Source organism: Manis javanica, chromosome 13, assembly GCF_040802235.1.
Source record: "Manis javanica isolate MJ-LG chromosome 13, MJ_LKY, whole genome shotgun sequence".
Lineage (NCBI taxonomy): Eukaryota > Metazoa > Chordata > Mammalia > Pholidota > Manidae > Manis > Manis javanica.
In genome coordinates, this window is record NC_133168.1 from 47,780,927 (window position 1) to 47,797,444 (window position 16,518).

The window sequence follows — 16,518 nt, forward strand, 5'->3', positions numbered from 1 at the left end:
ATGCAGCTTGACCAAGCTGTGGAATCTGGTAATTGAACTCAGCACTCTAGGTCCCTGGTTGGGGCAGACGAAGCAGCGGCTGAGTATCTCCATCCATCCTCTGGATCCTTTAATACAGGCAGCTTCCTCCTTAGTAGTGAAGATTTGATTTAAATTCTGGTTAAATAATATTTTAACTTATTTGTCATAGGAATATAGCTATTCCACAGTTAAACATGATAGAGAACACACACACACACACACACAATAAAAATAGAAAATTTATTTTCAACCTCCCAAAGTCTTCATAGATGAACATGAAGTTTATTATAATTTTCAATATCAAGAGAGCTGGAAGCACGGTACATAAAAGGACAGTTAGAAATGTTATATATGATTTCTACTGGAAAGCCCTTGATGATTCACAACCAAACTAAGGCATGAATTCTCTTGCTTTTCTAATCAAAGAATTGTGACAACTAAAAGTATACATGTAATTGTTCTCATATACCAAATAAAAATACTTATTATTCATTATGCTTTGAAAAATAACATACTGGCCTGTGAGTTCTATAAGTTTGCCAAGGTTGCTGAATTGAGAAAGGACCCTCTGTGGAGTTGAATAATCAAATGTGGGACCACAACCTTTGAAAAGTTCTTGTTCTTATGAGGACAAACAAGCACAATAAATTAAAATGAAACTATATCAGAAAATATCAGAATTTGTAAGTAACAGGCTATATTATCACATCAAGTCGCTAAACAATATTTAAGGTATTATTAAAATCAGGATTGACTTCATTTGAAAAAAAATAAGGAGAAGTAGGCTAAATCAGAATATAAACATTGTGTGAAAGATCTCTAACTGTATTTTTTTTTTTCTGCTGACAAGTTGTTTCATGATTTGCTGTCTTCAGAAACTCTTTGGTACTAAACCAATGGATAATTTTTATATATAATGCAAAATAACTATGAGATAGGGAATTAACTAACAGTTTGTTTTGTACAGAGGAAGACCTATGATCAAGGTACAAAACCTGCATTAAATTCCTGAATAACTTTAACAAGATAATCTGTCTGCCTCACCATTTTATTACAGGCAAAAAAATATAGTCCCTGTATACCTAATGCATAGGAATACAATGAAATGGCCTTCCTGCAATCTTGATGAATGTTCATTTACAGGGTTATCTAGTATACACTATATGCAATAATAAGGGCTATTATCAGATCTTTAGTGACACTGTAGTCATGAACTCTGGGTTGCTGGGGGCAGGAGACAGTTACGGAAAATTCCTATGACTCAAAATGGCTTTGGCTGAGAGGCCTAAAACACCCTCATTTACAGTATATTTCTAAAACAAACTGAAAATGTGAAGTCAAACTCATTTCTTCAGCCCCAAGGCAATCAGATACGAAACCTGGGTATTTTTAAATCACTCTCAGATATAATTACTTTTAAAGATATTTTTTACAGGAATGATGTTAACACTAGAAAAAATGGCAAAACAAATTCTGTAAAACAGTGAAGCTGTTTGGTGAGCTTTCATCCTATTTTAATTGTTTTTACTCTAGACACCAAAATATAAAATTAATTTTCAATTGTTTAATTGTTGGTAGGGGAAATAAGAACCACCAACAAAATGTACACATTAAATACATATGTCTGAAAGTAACAATAAAATAATCTATATAGATTTTGTCACAAGAATAGACTACGTGAATTCCATATCATAAGTTGCTGTGTAAGTTTCATCTGTTAAAACTTTTAAGGTTGTTTTCTCCTTTGCAAGGGCCAGTCGAGTTGCTTCTGGGGTCCACTGGGGAATAGTTGTTTTCAGCTAGAAGTCCAGGCTAACTGTTTCCTTGCAGCATTTATGTTCACTGCCCAAGTTACTTCAGTCACATCTTGTTATTTTTGATGTTTGTCATTTTTGAAGATTTCTGTAAGAAAAAGTAAGAAGAGTCCATCAGAAATATGTTTTGGAAATTGGAAATAGCCAGGAAAGATAATAGTTGCATTCAAATACTGTTTATAGGGCACTCAAATGCATATATATGTGTTTTTATTTTCAGGAATAATTGGAAGAAAATAAGAAGAGCCCAAAACAAACAAAAGAAAACCCCAAATCCAAGGAAGTAATATATACTCTTCAGAAACAAGGTAAATTTTTCTACGAGGAAGGAGATAGTATTTTAAATTTCTAAGTGTTTTTCAGTTTACAAAGTGCTTTTCTTTGCATTTTAGTTTGCCTTTATAAAACCTCTATTACACAGGTAATGTAAGGTCAAAAACTGAATCCACAGTGAAGTAAAGAGACTTGCCAAGCAACCGCACAGCTAGTAAGAGACTGAAATTGATTATGCTCTAAAAAATGTCTGATCGCAGACCCATCACCCTGGCTGTCGCACATGCCTACAGAACGGAGCCCAAACCTGACAGAGTCCTAAAGACTGCAGAGCAGGAAAAGGGTACCCATAAATGTTAAACTGAAGAGAAAGCACAAGTCTCAAGCATAAGCTGTACAATCTAAAGGTTCGAAGGCATGTATTCAATCTTGACATTAATCGATCATATCAAAGTCTCAAGTAAAGGAAGCTACATTGCAGATAGCAATAGGGGGTCGTAAAAATTCCTAACAACGTTCACTCTAATTGTCTAGAGGTACAGAGTCATCTGTTCTGTGCTCCCACACCTCCATTGTTCTTGTGATCTGTTAAGCGCCCGGCTGTGGGGACCAGGAGAGAGCACTCTGAGGTCCACACCCTGAATGTCCATTAGCCTAAGACTTCATCCCTTCCTCTTCCGTCACCCCTTTCCCCCTCCATTTTCCTCCTTCCTCTCTTTCTTGTTTCCTCCCTCCTTCCTTACCTCTCTCTCTTCTTCTTGTTTCTCTCTTTTCCTTCTCTGTCCCTGCCCTCTCTCCTTCTTCCCTATCTCCTTCCTTCCTTCTCTGCTACATGCTACAACCTTAAGGAAGTTACCTAACATTCATTTTCTTATCTTTATAAAAAAGAAGGGGGAAAGGATAATAATGCCTGTTTTACAGGGGGTGACAAAGATTGAATGAGTTAATTAATGTAAGGAGTTTTAAATTTTATAGTAAAGAGGTTTGCTGTCTCACCAACTGTTAACTATTTTTATTATATGTGTGAAATACAAAGAGAAAAATATATAGTTTTGTGACCTCTGACGAGCTCACAGACTAACTGGTGAAAAAAAGGGAGGATATCAAAGCAGAAAGAAGAGGAATTTCTCCACATATCATGTTAATTCCCCTAATGGCCTGAATTTAGTTTCCTCCGTCAGCATCTCTCCGTAGCGCTAGCTGGGGCTAGGGGCTGGGGCTGGCGGGTAGGTGGGGTAGTCAGGGGCCTGATGAGAAAAGACAGCCTGGATTCCATGCTCCCCTTGATTTCAGCCAGTATCCCCAACTGTTGCCCTTAGAGTTTTAGGTCTCCCTGACATCAAACAGCAGTAAAACTCCACATTGTAGAGAATACATTATAGATGAAAGAACACCAGATTTTTAGGCAGTATGCCCACGTTTAATTCTCATTTTTATCACCTACTATCTTTGTGACTTTATCTGTAAAAAGGGATTACAATAGTATTTCTCCCTCACAGTATTGCTTTGCTTGGCTGGGAGAAGGGAGTGAGGGCAAAGGAAATCAATATATTGTGGCTTAGAGAAAGGGAATCTGAAGATCTAGGTCTGATTCCTGATTCTAAGACTTACTGGCTTTATGTCTTGGGGAATCTCTGAATTCCATCTCCTTATCAGTGAATGAGTTGTGATAGTAATAATTGAATCATAGAGTTGAAATATCAAATGAAATAATGGGCCTACAAGTGCTTTGTAAAAAGTAAAATGCTATAGAAATATTACTTGCTTTTACCATCTTGTATTCACATAAAACTATTGTAAGCCTGTAGTTTGAAAGTTCAATCTGTCATCTTGACAGTTATTAGTCTCACTCTCCCTTGTCAATAAACTGATTTAAGATAATACATAGTTAAGTAGAAAAATGGGAGATGAGGGAATTATAATAATTTGATTATCTCTGTACAAAATAACAGCATTTACACAATCTTAGCTTTGGAAGGGACTTTATAAGTTGCTTCTCCCAGCCTGATCCAGCCCAGTCTTCCACCCAGTAGGGAATGCTCTAAACAACATCCAAGCTCTAGAGGTCAGTTTGAGTTGACAGAACAGATTTCACATTGAATAGAAACTGCATTCTTTATTGCATTAACTAAAAAATCTCAAAACATGCAGGAACCAATTTTTACCACAATTCTTTAGGTTTTAAAATACAAATTGATTTAAGCCTTTCAACTCTTTTGGCATTCATCAACCATTCCTTTTGGAAATGTCACAGACTTAATATGGAGGTGATGTTTCTTACATTCAATTGAATATTCACAGGTTGTTTTTGAACATTCACAATTACTTAAATGACCACATTAACTGAGGTATGTGGAGTCATGTCCATTCATTTTGTAGGAGATCAAGTGAAACACTTCGTCCATGGAAGAATAGATACAGAACATTGTCTGACTGGGTTTTTCTCCCTAAAAAGCATCCTTTAATAGTCAAAATTTACCTCTTTGAAAAATAACCTAGTGTTCAATCCACAAAATGAAACTTTGTATACACAGAATTAGGTGAGTATTTTTTGAATGAGAGGATTAAAGTAAGAAAAATTTCCATTTCTTCTTATTTTAGAGGAATCAAGTTTAAGTATATCTAAATTTGCTTTACATTCTCTCATAAAGCCGATATTTCTGAAAGAGTTCATTTGAACCACAACCAATCACACCCTGCTCATTTTCCCTTTTGGAAACTGGGTGCCAGTGTCTTCAACTTGCTTGTGCTGATGGTGAACAGTAAAACCTGCAGCAAGCACATGCACGTCCTTTAGGAGGCAGCTCGGTTGTGAAATGTGTTTTTCTGGAATCTCTTAACATTTTCCTGGATTTTCATCCATGTACCCATTTTCATATCCACATCCATCTTCTTCTTTCCTTTCATTAACACCTTTTGTAATTAAGTGATCAGTTAAGGTTGAAATAACTGCTCTATTCTTCCTCTCATCTACAGTGATTACATGGCTACAGCATCATTTTTCAAAGACAAGTCACACAATTATGTCCCTGGCAAATGTTTCTGCGTACAGAAAATGTTTGATAGTTGTCATACATTTCATGTCAGGTTCAGAAGAGGAATCTGGGGCTCATTTCTTTACTCAAGAAATATTCACTGAGTACAGCTGGGGCTTTTTGTCAGTTTGCTCTACCCTTAGAAGAATTTAAGAAGAATCTAAAGATAAAGCAAACTGACAAAAAAAAAATCCTGCCTTCATGGTGCCATCATGTGGGAAAGGTGACCCATAATCAAAATAAAGAAGTTAAGTGTGTATATAGTACGCTAGATGGCAGAAGAGAGAGAGGCAGGCGCAGATGGAAGATTACAATTTCAAATGAAGGGTTTGCAGAAGAAATCACCAAGAAGGTAATAGCTGAGGAAAAACCCACAGAAGTCAAAGCTGTAAACCTTGTAGCTCTCTAGGGGGAAAGATTATGCCATTTAGAGAGAATAGCCGGCATAGTGTGGGGGATGGAGCACTCCGAGAGTGTTTGAGGAACACCTAGGAGGCCAATATAGCTAGAATAGCAAGAAAGGAGAGAAGCAGAGAGACCACTGGAGGATTGTGAGGAAAGAAGTTACATGGTCTGACCGAGCTTGTGACACCTTTACTCTGTCTGCTGTGTTGAGAATAGACAGTATGAGGCAAGGGTAGAGGCAGATTGACAAGTTAGGAAGCCAAATCAACATCCGAATGAGAAATGATGATGTCTTGAACTGAGCTGATAGTGGTAACCATAATAAAAAAAATAGTCATATTCTAGATTATTGTTTGAGGATAAAGCCAACAAGATTTGCTGATGGAGTGGATGTGATGAGTGAGAAGAAGACTGTCTACAATTCTTCTACTGCATTATTTTTCAAAGTGTGGTCCAAGGTCTGCTGTACCACAATCACCCAGGAAACACGCTGAAATAAATTCCTAGTTCCTAACTGCAAACTTCTGAATCAGATTCTCTAGAGCAGAGGTTGGAAAACTTTAACTCTAAAGGGCTAGATAGTAAATATTTTAGGCTTTGCATCAAACCACTCAACTTGGCTGATAAGAGGCCAAAGCAGCCATAGATAATATGTAAATGAAGGAGTGTGGCTGGGTTTCAATAAAACTTTATGTAGATACTGAAATTTGAATTTCATATAATTTTTACCTATCAGAAAATATTGTTTTTTTTTCTTTTAAACCATTAAAGAAAAACTTCTTGGTTTGTGGGCTATACTAAAATAAGCAGTGGGACAGATTTGACCCACTGCCAGAGTTTGCCAACGCTGCCTTAGAGAGCAGATGCCAGGAATACGTATTTTTAGTATGTGCATTAAGTAACATTTTTATGCACAGGAATGTAGAGAATCACTGAGATAAACTCAGACAGTAATGGCCATCTATTCCTTTTTGCTTTACTTCATTCACGGTCACAATAAAGATGAGCTTCTTGAATGAAATAAGAACAAGAGTTGGTTTTGAATAATGGATAAAAGAAAGTTTCACACCTGCTAACAAGAAAAAAGATTAGAAGAATGAGGAAAGGAAATTTAAAATGATAAGATTGAGAGTTACTCATGAGAAAAATTAGGAAATTGGGGAGAGGCTCAAAAGCTTATTATTTAGAGGCAAACTTTATAGTTTTAAAGAATGCACTTACCATGAGAAAGAATCAATCATAGATTTGTACATGACTCCATAAAGGTCAAAGGCAGAGGTCACCATATAAATCTAGTTCTACCCAACTTAAGATACTGTCAATTGACTCAAGAAAAATATTTTTTCATATAAAAGAATTCTTCTATCATAAGTTGCACACCATGAACACAGCTCATCTCTGCTTGCTACAACCCTGTGTTAGGTCTCAGTTGTTAAGGTCTGTACCATGGCATATCTTCTTTTCTTATTTTACAGTCTGCTTCAATTGCTCTTTCTTTCTAGTGTTACACTCAAACCATAAAATAACATGAGGAAAATGAAGAAAAAATAACTTACTTAAACAGACTTGTTAATCATAATCATCTTACTGAAATAGTGATCATTCTAGGCTTAAAATAATTGATTCTGTTTCTTCATCCAGAATTTCTCAACTTTATCTCTACTTTGCTACCATGTTGTTGTCTTCTTTTTCTCAAGATGTAATTCACCAAAGTTTTATTTCTGAGAACTGAGTTAAACAGAAATTGATATTTTTTTATTTCTGAGAAAATAATTTTTAAAAATAAACTCAAAGGCAGTTTCAAGTCCTAATGGATCTAAAACTATTAGCAAATAGCTTTGGGATTACTTAGAGAACTTATTGGTGAAAAATAAGAGTAATTTCATAAGCCTCTAATAAGCACTGTGGAAACTACAAGAAGATAATGAGATGGAAGAAGACATAGAGAGTAAGACAAGACTTCAAACAGGCTGTCTCAAAAACCTGTCCTGCTCCAACACTCCTAACTCCTTAACATATTTTTTAAAATCTCTATAGAGTCCTTGGTAAACCAACATGAGACACAGTTAATATTATACTACAGCAATCAATATGCAGTAAGTGCTAAATAAAGGCTGTTGATAGAACTCCATACACCATAACAATATTGTTTTTGTGTCTACTCTGTGCTAGTCTCATTACACCATTTCATGTGAGGCGGTTATTTTTATCCTTATTTTACAGATAAGGAAACAAAATCACAAAGAACTGTGGCATTCTTTGAATCAGAGTCCAGTCTCGGGTCTGTTTGGTACAAAGCCTGCCTACTTTCCTCCGTACCCACCATCTCATAGAATGCTTCCCCAGTGGCTCAAGTTCCTGTCCAGCCACAGAGGAGAGAATGCAGTGAAAAGAAAAGGATTAAAAAAAAAAAAGGAGTGAAAAGAAAAGTTGCTTTGCCTAAAGAATTGTTTTTCCCTTTTCAATATGGTATATGGTTTTGCTTTTATAATTAACATTCTGCTGATGAGATCTCCCATTGGTGAAGGCTGACGAGTCAGATTTTCCGTGAAGAGCAAACACTGCAGAAAATAAATTAATCTCTAGGGAAGAAGAGGGGCAAGGCTGTCACTGCTCCCACAACCACCTAATAGGAAGTGATATTACAGAATTTTTCAAAGGGTGAAATGACTGAGGGTTCTCCTTCCAGCATATTCTTAAACATTTAAACCTTCCAAAAAGAGGGAAATCGATTGTTATAAAATGAAGAGCAATCTTATAACATTTTCTTCAGGCTGTCAGTATTTCCAGACTAAGATAGTATTCCCTCGAAACATTAGGAATATTCTACTTGTGACGTTATTTTGTTTATGTTATGAAAATTTGCATTCATGGTAAATGGAAAGATGAAGGATATACTAGATTATTTTTTATTACCAGTTTGAAATTATCCAATATTTTACATAATAGGTTTTTCAGTCTTTGGAGTAAAAGTAATTCTTGTGCTTAGAATTAACAATGAATTATTGAAGTGCTCCTTTATTAAAATTGAGAAACAAGAATATGTTTTATGACATCTAAAGTACCTACATCTCAATAGCATATATTTAATCATTAGTCTCAGTCTTTAATATAGAATACCAATCTTGTCTAATTCTTTAAAAAGTCCTGATAGAGACCTGCTTATGTTTTATTTTCCACTGTACAAGAAAAATCTGAAGTTCTGATTAAACATTAATGTTAAATTAAAGCTCAGTATAAAAACTTCTTTATTTTCCTACAGATCCATTCGTTATTTCTAGCTTCCACCTTGACCTCAGCAAAAAGCTTTTCCGTGAAACTTGTTTCCTCTCATCTGTTTAATTTACCACAGTAAGTAGACTCCTAAATGGGGTGCATCACGTCTACTGTGACTCTTAGTGATGAGCAACAGTTGCATTGTTCTATGATAGCAGAGTAGGCTGTAGAATCCAGTGCTTTCAGAATTGACAGGGCATAAAGATTACCTGGTGCACCTCCTATTTTGGTGAGGAAAGTATGACTTAGAAAAATGAAATGGCTTGTGAAATGCTACACATCTAGGCTGGGGTGGAGCTGAGACTAGATCTGAGAGTTCCTGGTTTTTTTGCTTTCTAGCTTTGGTTTCTCACTACCTGACAAGTCGAACTTATGGAGGATGAATCATGGCATGGATTTAGTCTAAAGATGTAGGGATAATTAGAAGAACATAGATGAAGCTTCAAAAGAAAAGAAATTGACTAATTAGGAGAATATAAAATTTTCTCAGTAGAGAACATTTAGGGAGGGCAAACACAGGCATATTTTAAAAGGTTATCCTTTCTGGCAAAAATTTCAGTTTCTAAAAAGACACATTAAGGGGGGAAAAAAGACAGCACTCCCTGTTTAGCCAGTCAGATCACCAGAAGCAATCTCTGCAATTAAAGAGTCATCTGCATAATAATTGAGTCCTCCCCACAACTAAATAATAATCCTCTGACACCAAATGACTTGGCCACTGGCTAAAGGAAACCACCTTACCCACAGTCTTGCTCTCTTCTCAGGTGCAGCTGTATTCAATCACTGATGGATTCAGAAGCCATAAAGGCCTTGTCCTCTTGCCCCAATTCAGAATGCCTCTGAAGAGCCACGCCGACTGCAGAGCTCCCTGAGGGATCAGCTAGGTCTTTGTGCTGACTGTATCCCGATTCAGCCTCCCCGGGGCCCAGATCTGCTTTTGCTCTTCTGTCTTAGGTGTTGTTCCTGGGAACACTTCCCAGTCAACTTTCCATGTGCCAGTTCCCTAGGGAACTGCACATGCCACAAATAACCAAAAACAAACATTTGCACGTTCTCTCATCTACTAAAAGTAGCACTTAAACTGATGGAACAGAGAAGCCCTGCTCTTCCTGACCTACTGCAGCTGAGGTAAGATGGGGACGCTATCCATTAGGGAGGGTCAGGGCTTCCATGTCTCTGCATCACTGCAGTATTTCTTGGACTCACAAGAGTAATTCATCTCCAAAGGAGATTTCTGATCGCCTCCCATGCCCATTGAATTCACAGGGACCATGATATTCCCAAGAGGCTACAATTCTCAAAGGAAAAAGTTCAGACAGAAACTTAGAGTTTACAAGAGCCACATTAAGTGGCAAAAGTTGCAAAAGACACTGTCTGGAAGTAAAGTTTTCCATACAATCAACTCCTAAAGTTGCAGGACTTTATTATAATAGCTATGATTAAATTGGAGTTTATTACATACTCTACCAGCTTTAACCTATTTTGTAATGTAGTTCTTCAAAATGGCCTATGATGTAACACTATTATTAACCCAATTTTACAAATAAAGAAATAGAGACATTAAAAAATTGCTCATGGTGCACAGCTAGTGAGCAGGAGAGCCAAGATTTAAACCTAGCAGTCTGAGTTTAGACTCCAAAGGTTAACCAGTTAATCATCCTGCTTTCAGAGAACTGTTTTCTTAGTAATTTATGGACCAAACAACAGGCAAACTTAATAACACTGCTCCTAAAATAAGGTATTATCATTGCCAAGCAACCAGAGTGAGTCAAGACCCCCCAGAAGGTCATCCACAAGTCTGATGAAGTGTTTTCATCAGTTTCTTGGTGAAGAGGAACTGAGACTGTCAGCACCAATTCTAAAATACAGTTTATTGTAGTCCTGGCTGCAATAGAGCAAACTCTCATTTACATAGCATTTCAGCCATTCAAAGAGAATCATCTCATTTTTTATTAATTTCAAAATAAAGAGCTCCTTTCAGTATAATTATTAGATACATATTTGAAATGGTTCCACTTCATCTGATTGAAAGACTAAGATCTGGGTGTCCAGAAGGAGTGAAACTAGAGAAGCAGCATCTTTGTCTTAGGTTTCTATTTCTGTTTTGTTTTTGTCTGTGATAGGCTACAAAGACTCTGAAATTGCTACTCTTGCAAAGAGAATTTAGGAAATGACTGGCATATCTAAGCATTAAAAAGAGATGAACACTCAGAAGGGTATCATTTGCTAACTTGAACTCCAAGGTGGTTACTGACTGTTCAGAGATGATCTATCCAATTCCAAATACAGTAAATGTTAAGTAATATTAAGAGATCCCATTCCTTTTTTTTTAAAATGAAGAAGCATATACTAAGTCACACATGATAAAAATGAACAAAGTCTGAAGAATTATATTTTTGATTTACTTAACTTTTGTATTTGTACATATGGCATTGTCATACAACTCTAATTCATAATGAACAGTGACTGTAATTTATTGTAATTACAAATGGGAAAGCAATGAAAATATTGCCCAGATAAATATAATTTCTAAATAAATACATGTTGAAATTAACTTACCCTAAGTAAGGAAATTTCATTTTACTCTCTTGAATAAAGTTAGGAATTCACGTTCACTTAGAACCACTACTTTAATTCTAGGTTCCTCTTTCTCCTTAAACCATCAGTTACAAGCACTATGTTCAAAGCAGGTATTGCCCTGGTCTGAACACACTCTGCACTATTCACTGGAAGTGCAAAGCTGGGGCTGCCGCACACCTTCAGGAGGATGCACACACAGGGGTAGTTCAGATAACAGGTTTTCCTATGACTGAAACAAAAACTTTGATCTCAGGAATTGTGTTATCTGGTCTTTCTTAGGATCCATAACTTAAGGGAAAAAAAGAATAGTTTCCAATGAATTAATAATGGCTTGGGACCCTACATGCTGTAGCAATTTTCACTGCAGTAGTTGTTTCTTTTGTAGTCATGCTTGATTAGTATTTGAAATTTGGAGGAACTGCAATATGCATGGTTTTCAAAGCCCTTCACAGAATTTCATTTTTATCCCTTGGAGAGAGTCAGTGAAGGTAATAAGAAAAGCTCTATGGGATATTTTTATAGGAGTGTCAGAAGCCAGTAAGCTAACTACATGAAAGAACCCAGATTGTACAGACAGAGTTTGAGCACAAACACTTCAGAGACTTTGTATCTGGTATTTTGACTTTTACCTGCCCTTGGAGGGAAAAAGAGTGCTAGCTACAAAACCAAACAAGGAAGGGAAAGGAACAAACCTTATGCTTAAGAATAATTACAGTTTCAATTTTCCTACAAATGAAATGTGAAGTTTCAAAGATAAGGGGTAATAGAAACTGAGCTGCTTCTGTGTGTCTAAAATATTGCCAAGGAAGACCATTTTCATTTCCCTTGCTAACTCATCCCAGATTTCCACAATACATAAACCAGTCTAGGTAGATGAACTGAATGCTACCAACTTCTCCACAAGCCCATTTGCTCTTGCTACCGTTCGGTAGAGATGGAAAATGTCAGATCATAATCTCCATGAATGAAACTATCATAACTCAAGTCTGCAATAGGTTCTGACACTGCTTTAAACATTTCTCAAGTTATTTTACTCCCTTCTCAAGCCATTAATCCTTCTTGTTCATTCTAGCAAAAATTTTAAAGTACTATCGTTATGATAATACAAGCAACCTTAAACTAAAACTTCCTTGACCATGAAAACCATAGATGAGGAGAAAAACCTAATGAAAAATATTAAATAGATCTATCGTTATTTTGAGAATTTAATATTATGTTGCATTTCAAACTACATTTCAGTTAGATTGCCGATCAGGCAGTCCCTTGGACTAAGCCATATATTCTAAACAAAATCGTAGTAAGAGTATGTCGTTGTGCTTTTGTCATGTAGGCATTCAAAAGCATCATCATACGGGTTAACCAACCTGTGGTTGCATGGGCATCCGCTCCTCCAGTTGCTCCACTCTTGGTTCCCTCTTTCTCCAGAACAGCCAACTCATTTTGACAGCCAGCTGGTACTTCTGGATCCAGGCCGGCTTGATCTGAGTGTGGTTTCTTAGATATGTCTACATGGAGACTCTGAAATTACACAGGCCAGAGTGATTGATTTCACAAGTAAATAATCAGTCCAAAATAAATGTTTCCCAGATATTTGACAAAGATAAACATTTACCACGTGACAAGCTACTTTTGTGCATCTGAAACAGAACATTTTATATGTCAAAGTGAGTTACAGGTTACATTTTTTCATCAATATATTTTGGTGATCTAAATACGGAACTTCTCAGGCATGTCTCAGTGACTTGAATAAGAAGTCATCTCAGACACAGAAAAATCATCTTCAAAGACCAGTTGTGTTTATTATTTTCTTCCCATGAAGCTCATAAATTATTTTTCATTTAGAGCATGTTCACTCAGTTTTGTTCTTATGGTTAAATAATCCAGCATTTTATTATATATTAAGTAATTACATATTACATAATGAGCAGGTTTCATTTCAGTATTATCTGTACTCTTTATATAAAACAAATCATAACACGCCTTTTAACCCACCTTTTAATTAGTATTGTGCGAACTTGACAAAGCTCCTCTAGTCAATTTAAGAATAATAATTCATCATCCTAATGAAGTATTAAGACATAACATCAATGGACCCCAAAACACCTCTCACATACAAAAGGTGTCATAGTGTTTGATGTTACACAGACACACTGTATGCTTCAAAAGAATCAGCAGACAGGAATGAAAACTAAGGCCGAAGTAGGAAATTGAACTTTCAGCACTTTGCTTCATACACAAATTCAGACTAGTTTTTCAGTTTGAATGTGGTTATGCACTATTCAAAGATTCATAGAGTCAAATTTAGCCAGTCAATTTTAGTCATTCATTTTGATTCACTAAAGGATGGAATAATGAACCAGTTTCCTTAAGTTCCTCCTACAGACTGTACATAGCATTAAATTCACTAAAACCTTCCTTAAAATCTTGAATCAAAGTTTTTTTAAAGTTTGGAAAGGGCCATGAAGGAACTTAGGGTCCAGTAAGATTAAGGAATTTACCCAAATAAACAGAATGAACAGTGTTGAGCCTCAGGGATATGTCTCCCAATCCTTAGCTCTTTGCATCAGTCTACGATCCATTTGTTTATTTATTCACACAGTGTAGTAGACTAGTTGCCCTGATGACCCCAATCATTCACTCCTCTCTGCAGCCATGTCCTTTCAGTGTGACCACGCACTGCCCTCCTATTGACTTTTGACTTGCCCATGTTTCTTCTTTGAGACCAACAGGCTTTGGCACGTGAAACACAAACAGACGCTTGAAAGATGCTTGAGCGATTGGCCTTGCTCGTTCTTGCCCTCACTATGCCATGAGGACATGCCTAAACTAGCACGCTAGAGTTTGAGCAGGACAGAGAACAGAGTCGGGTTGCCCTAATCACCCAAGGTGAGACAACCAACAGCCCATGGAACTCCAGATATTTGTAAGAATCCAGCCCAGATCACCTGAAACTAAGTTAGGTGAGCTGAATCCCAGAACCTCAGGTTTTGTGCTGTATGCCATTAAGTTTTTCTGTGAGTATGCAGCATTGTGTGGCAATAGGTAAGTTGTACATTCAACAGCCATTTATCTATAGTAACCCAGATACTGGGCATAATGTGAGAATACAAAGATAAATATGATGTAGCCTTTACAACAACATTGTTTAAACAAAATTTCTTAAATTGTTTAAACAGGGAATTAAAATATAGTGTGGTAAGTCATTTGTAGATAATTCTCCAATTCCTCCTTTGATGGCAAAAGATGGCATCCTGCCAGGTGATCCTGCCAGGGACAACTCTGAAGATCAGATTTGAATGTTGGTATTAACCAAAACTGTACCACTAAACTTATTTACATTTGACTCATTTACTGCCTACAAAAATGTAAGTCCATCACTCAGCATAAATTTCTTAATTAATTTTTAGGCCTGTATTAACATATAGCTTTGGAAAGAAGTAGATTCAACCAGCATCTAAATACTCTCCTAATTTTGAAATTAGTTACCTTTGGAAAATATACTGTGATTTCAAATTACTAGATGAGTATTAGATCATAGTTTCTCAATACTGAGTCATAAACGAGATTCAAGTAGGAATGCAGCTTCTTGCTTACTCACACCACATTCAATTGATAATATTAAAACTTTGAGGGGTAAAAATGTAAGAAAAATCCATGAAATTCTCAGACATCAAAGAAGAAATGCAGAAATTAAATAAAGCCCTTAAACTTGAAACCTCTAACAGAAAAGGGCTGAGGAGAGAAAATGGCTGCCTAATCACAAAGGGTGAAGTATTATAAAGGCCTAGGGCTTCCTCAAGCAAACCCCCAGCAGATTAGCCATTTTATAAACATATTACCATTTCTATAATTAAGAACCCCATTTTGCTACAGAGCACTCCCCACACTGAGGTCACCTCTCGTGAAGCTGTGTCAAATTTTTGAACCTCTCCTTTGCCTTGCTTATTACAGCCGGGATCCTGTTTCCTGGTCTTAGCATAAAGGGAAGTAGATGTCTCTTAAGCCACTGATGTAGCTACATTCTCTCAACCTTGTTTACTTATTGCCTTGCGCCAGCTCCCTGGGTCCCAAACCTTCCACAGCCACAATAAAATTCCCACAATGCTCCTTTCTTCGCTGCCCAATTGCCTTCCTTGAAGCACCAATCCTTCTCTCTTTCCTTCTATCTCTCTTTCTCTCTTCCTGTCTTTTCAAATTCTTCTGCTATGCCTCCAGAATGCTGCTCCATGATTTTCAAATATCACCACATACTCAACTTCCCTTCAAAACCTTGTCTCTGCCTTTCTCTTTTGACTGAAATTCCATCCTCCATTGAGGACAGTACTTCTCCTACAAGTGAGGAGGAGATGGCCACTTGTTCCTCCACACCCTAGATACCTTCAGGTTGGGGTTACTCTTGCCGATAGTGCTGCCCATTGCTTCCTTGCCTCCTTGCAGAGAAACCCTGCTGCTTTGATATTCCTGCCATCTAGCTGTGCACCATCTCTCTTCTGGGCCATATCATCTAACTAGTAATCTCTAGTCACAACTTATCCACCATAAAAAGACTGGATTATTGGTTTTCATTCTAGCCCCATGATCCTGGATGATGTTCGCATCTACACAAACATCCCATTCAACACCATGACTGGATCTCCTTTTTATGAATGAACTTCTCCACCTTAGCCTTTCACTCCCTAAAACCTATCACAACTGGAACCTTTTCCACCTCCAAAATCAGTTAAGTGTCTTCCTCTCTCCTGTCTTCAAGTTTCCCGTCTCCACTCCAGCCAAGCTCTCCATCCGAGCCTGCTTTTCCCAGCAGGACTGCTCTTGGACCTCACTGGGAAGCTTAGTTCCACTTACCCTTCCACTTTCTCTGTCCTCCAGCCCTAGCATCCATTCCAGCTCAAGAACTTCAGTCTGTCCTGTAACCTGTCCACCCTGATCCTGTGTTATCCTTCAGCAGCATTTGACATGTCTAGTCACTCCCTTTGCTTGGTTTCTGGGGTCCTTCTACCACCTTGACCTCTCATTCTTAGTCCCCTTTGCTGGCTCAACCTCTTTTACCTAACATTGGCTGTTAAGAGTTTCTCAAGGTTTTGTTATTGACCCAGTTTTCTTTTTACCATCCT

General features: G+C 37.1%; 1 protein-coding gene across 1 annotated transcript in view; it reads right to left on the minus strand.

The window, feature by feature from the left end:
- Positions 1–242: 242 nt before the first annotated feature.
- The window catches only part of THEMIS (thymocyte selection associated), a 166,051-nt gene continuing 149,775 nt past the window's right edge, over positions 243–16,518 (minus strand). Inside the window, exons 5-6 of the mRNA XM_036994001.2 lie at positions 12,769–12,922; positions 243–1,923 (exon numbers count right to left, since the gene is read on the minus strand). Of these exons, the coding sequence (XP_036849896.2) occupies positions 1,892–1,923; positions 12,769–12,922 (186 nt within the window). The 3' untranslated portion in view covers positions 243–1,891. The remainder of the gene's footprint in view (positions 1,924–12,768; positions 12,923–16,518) is intronic.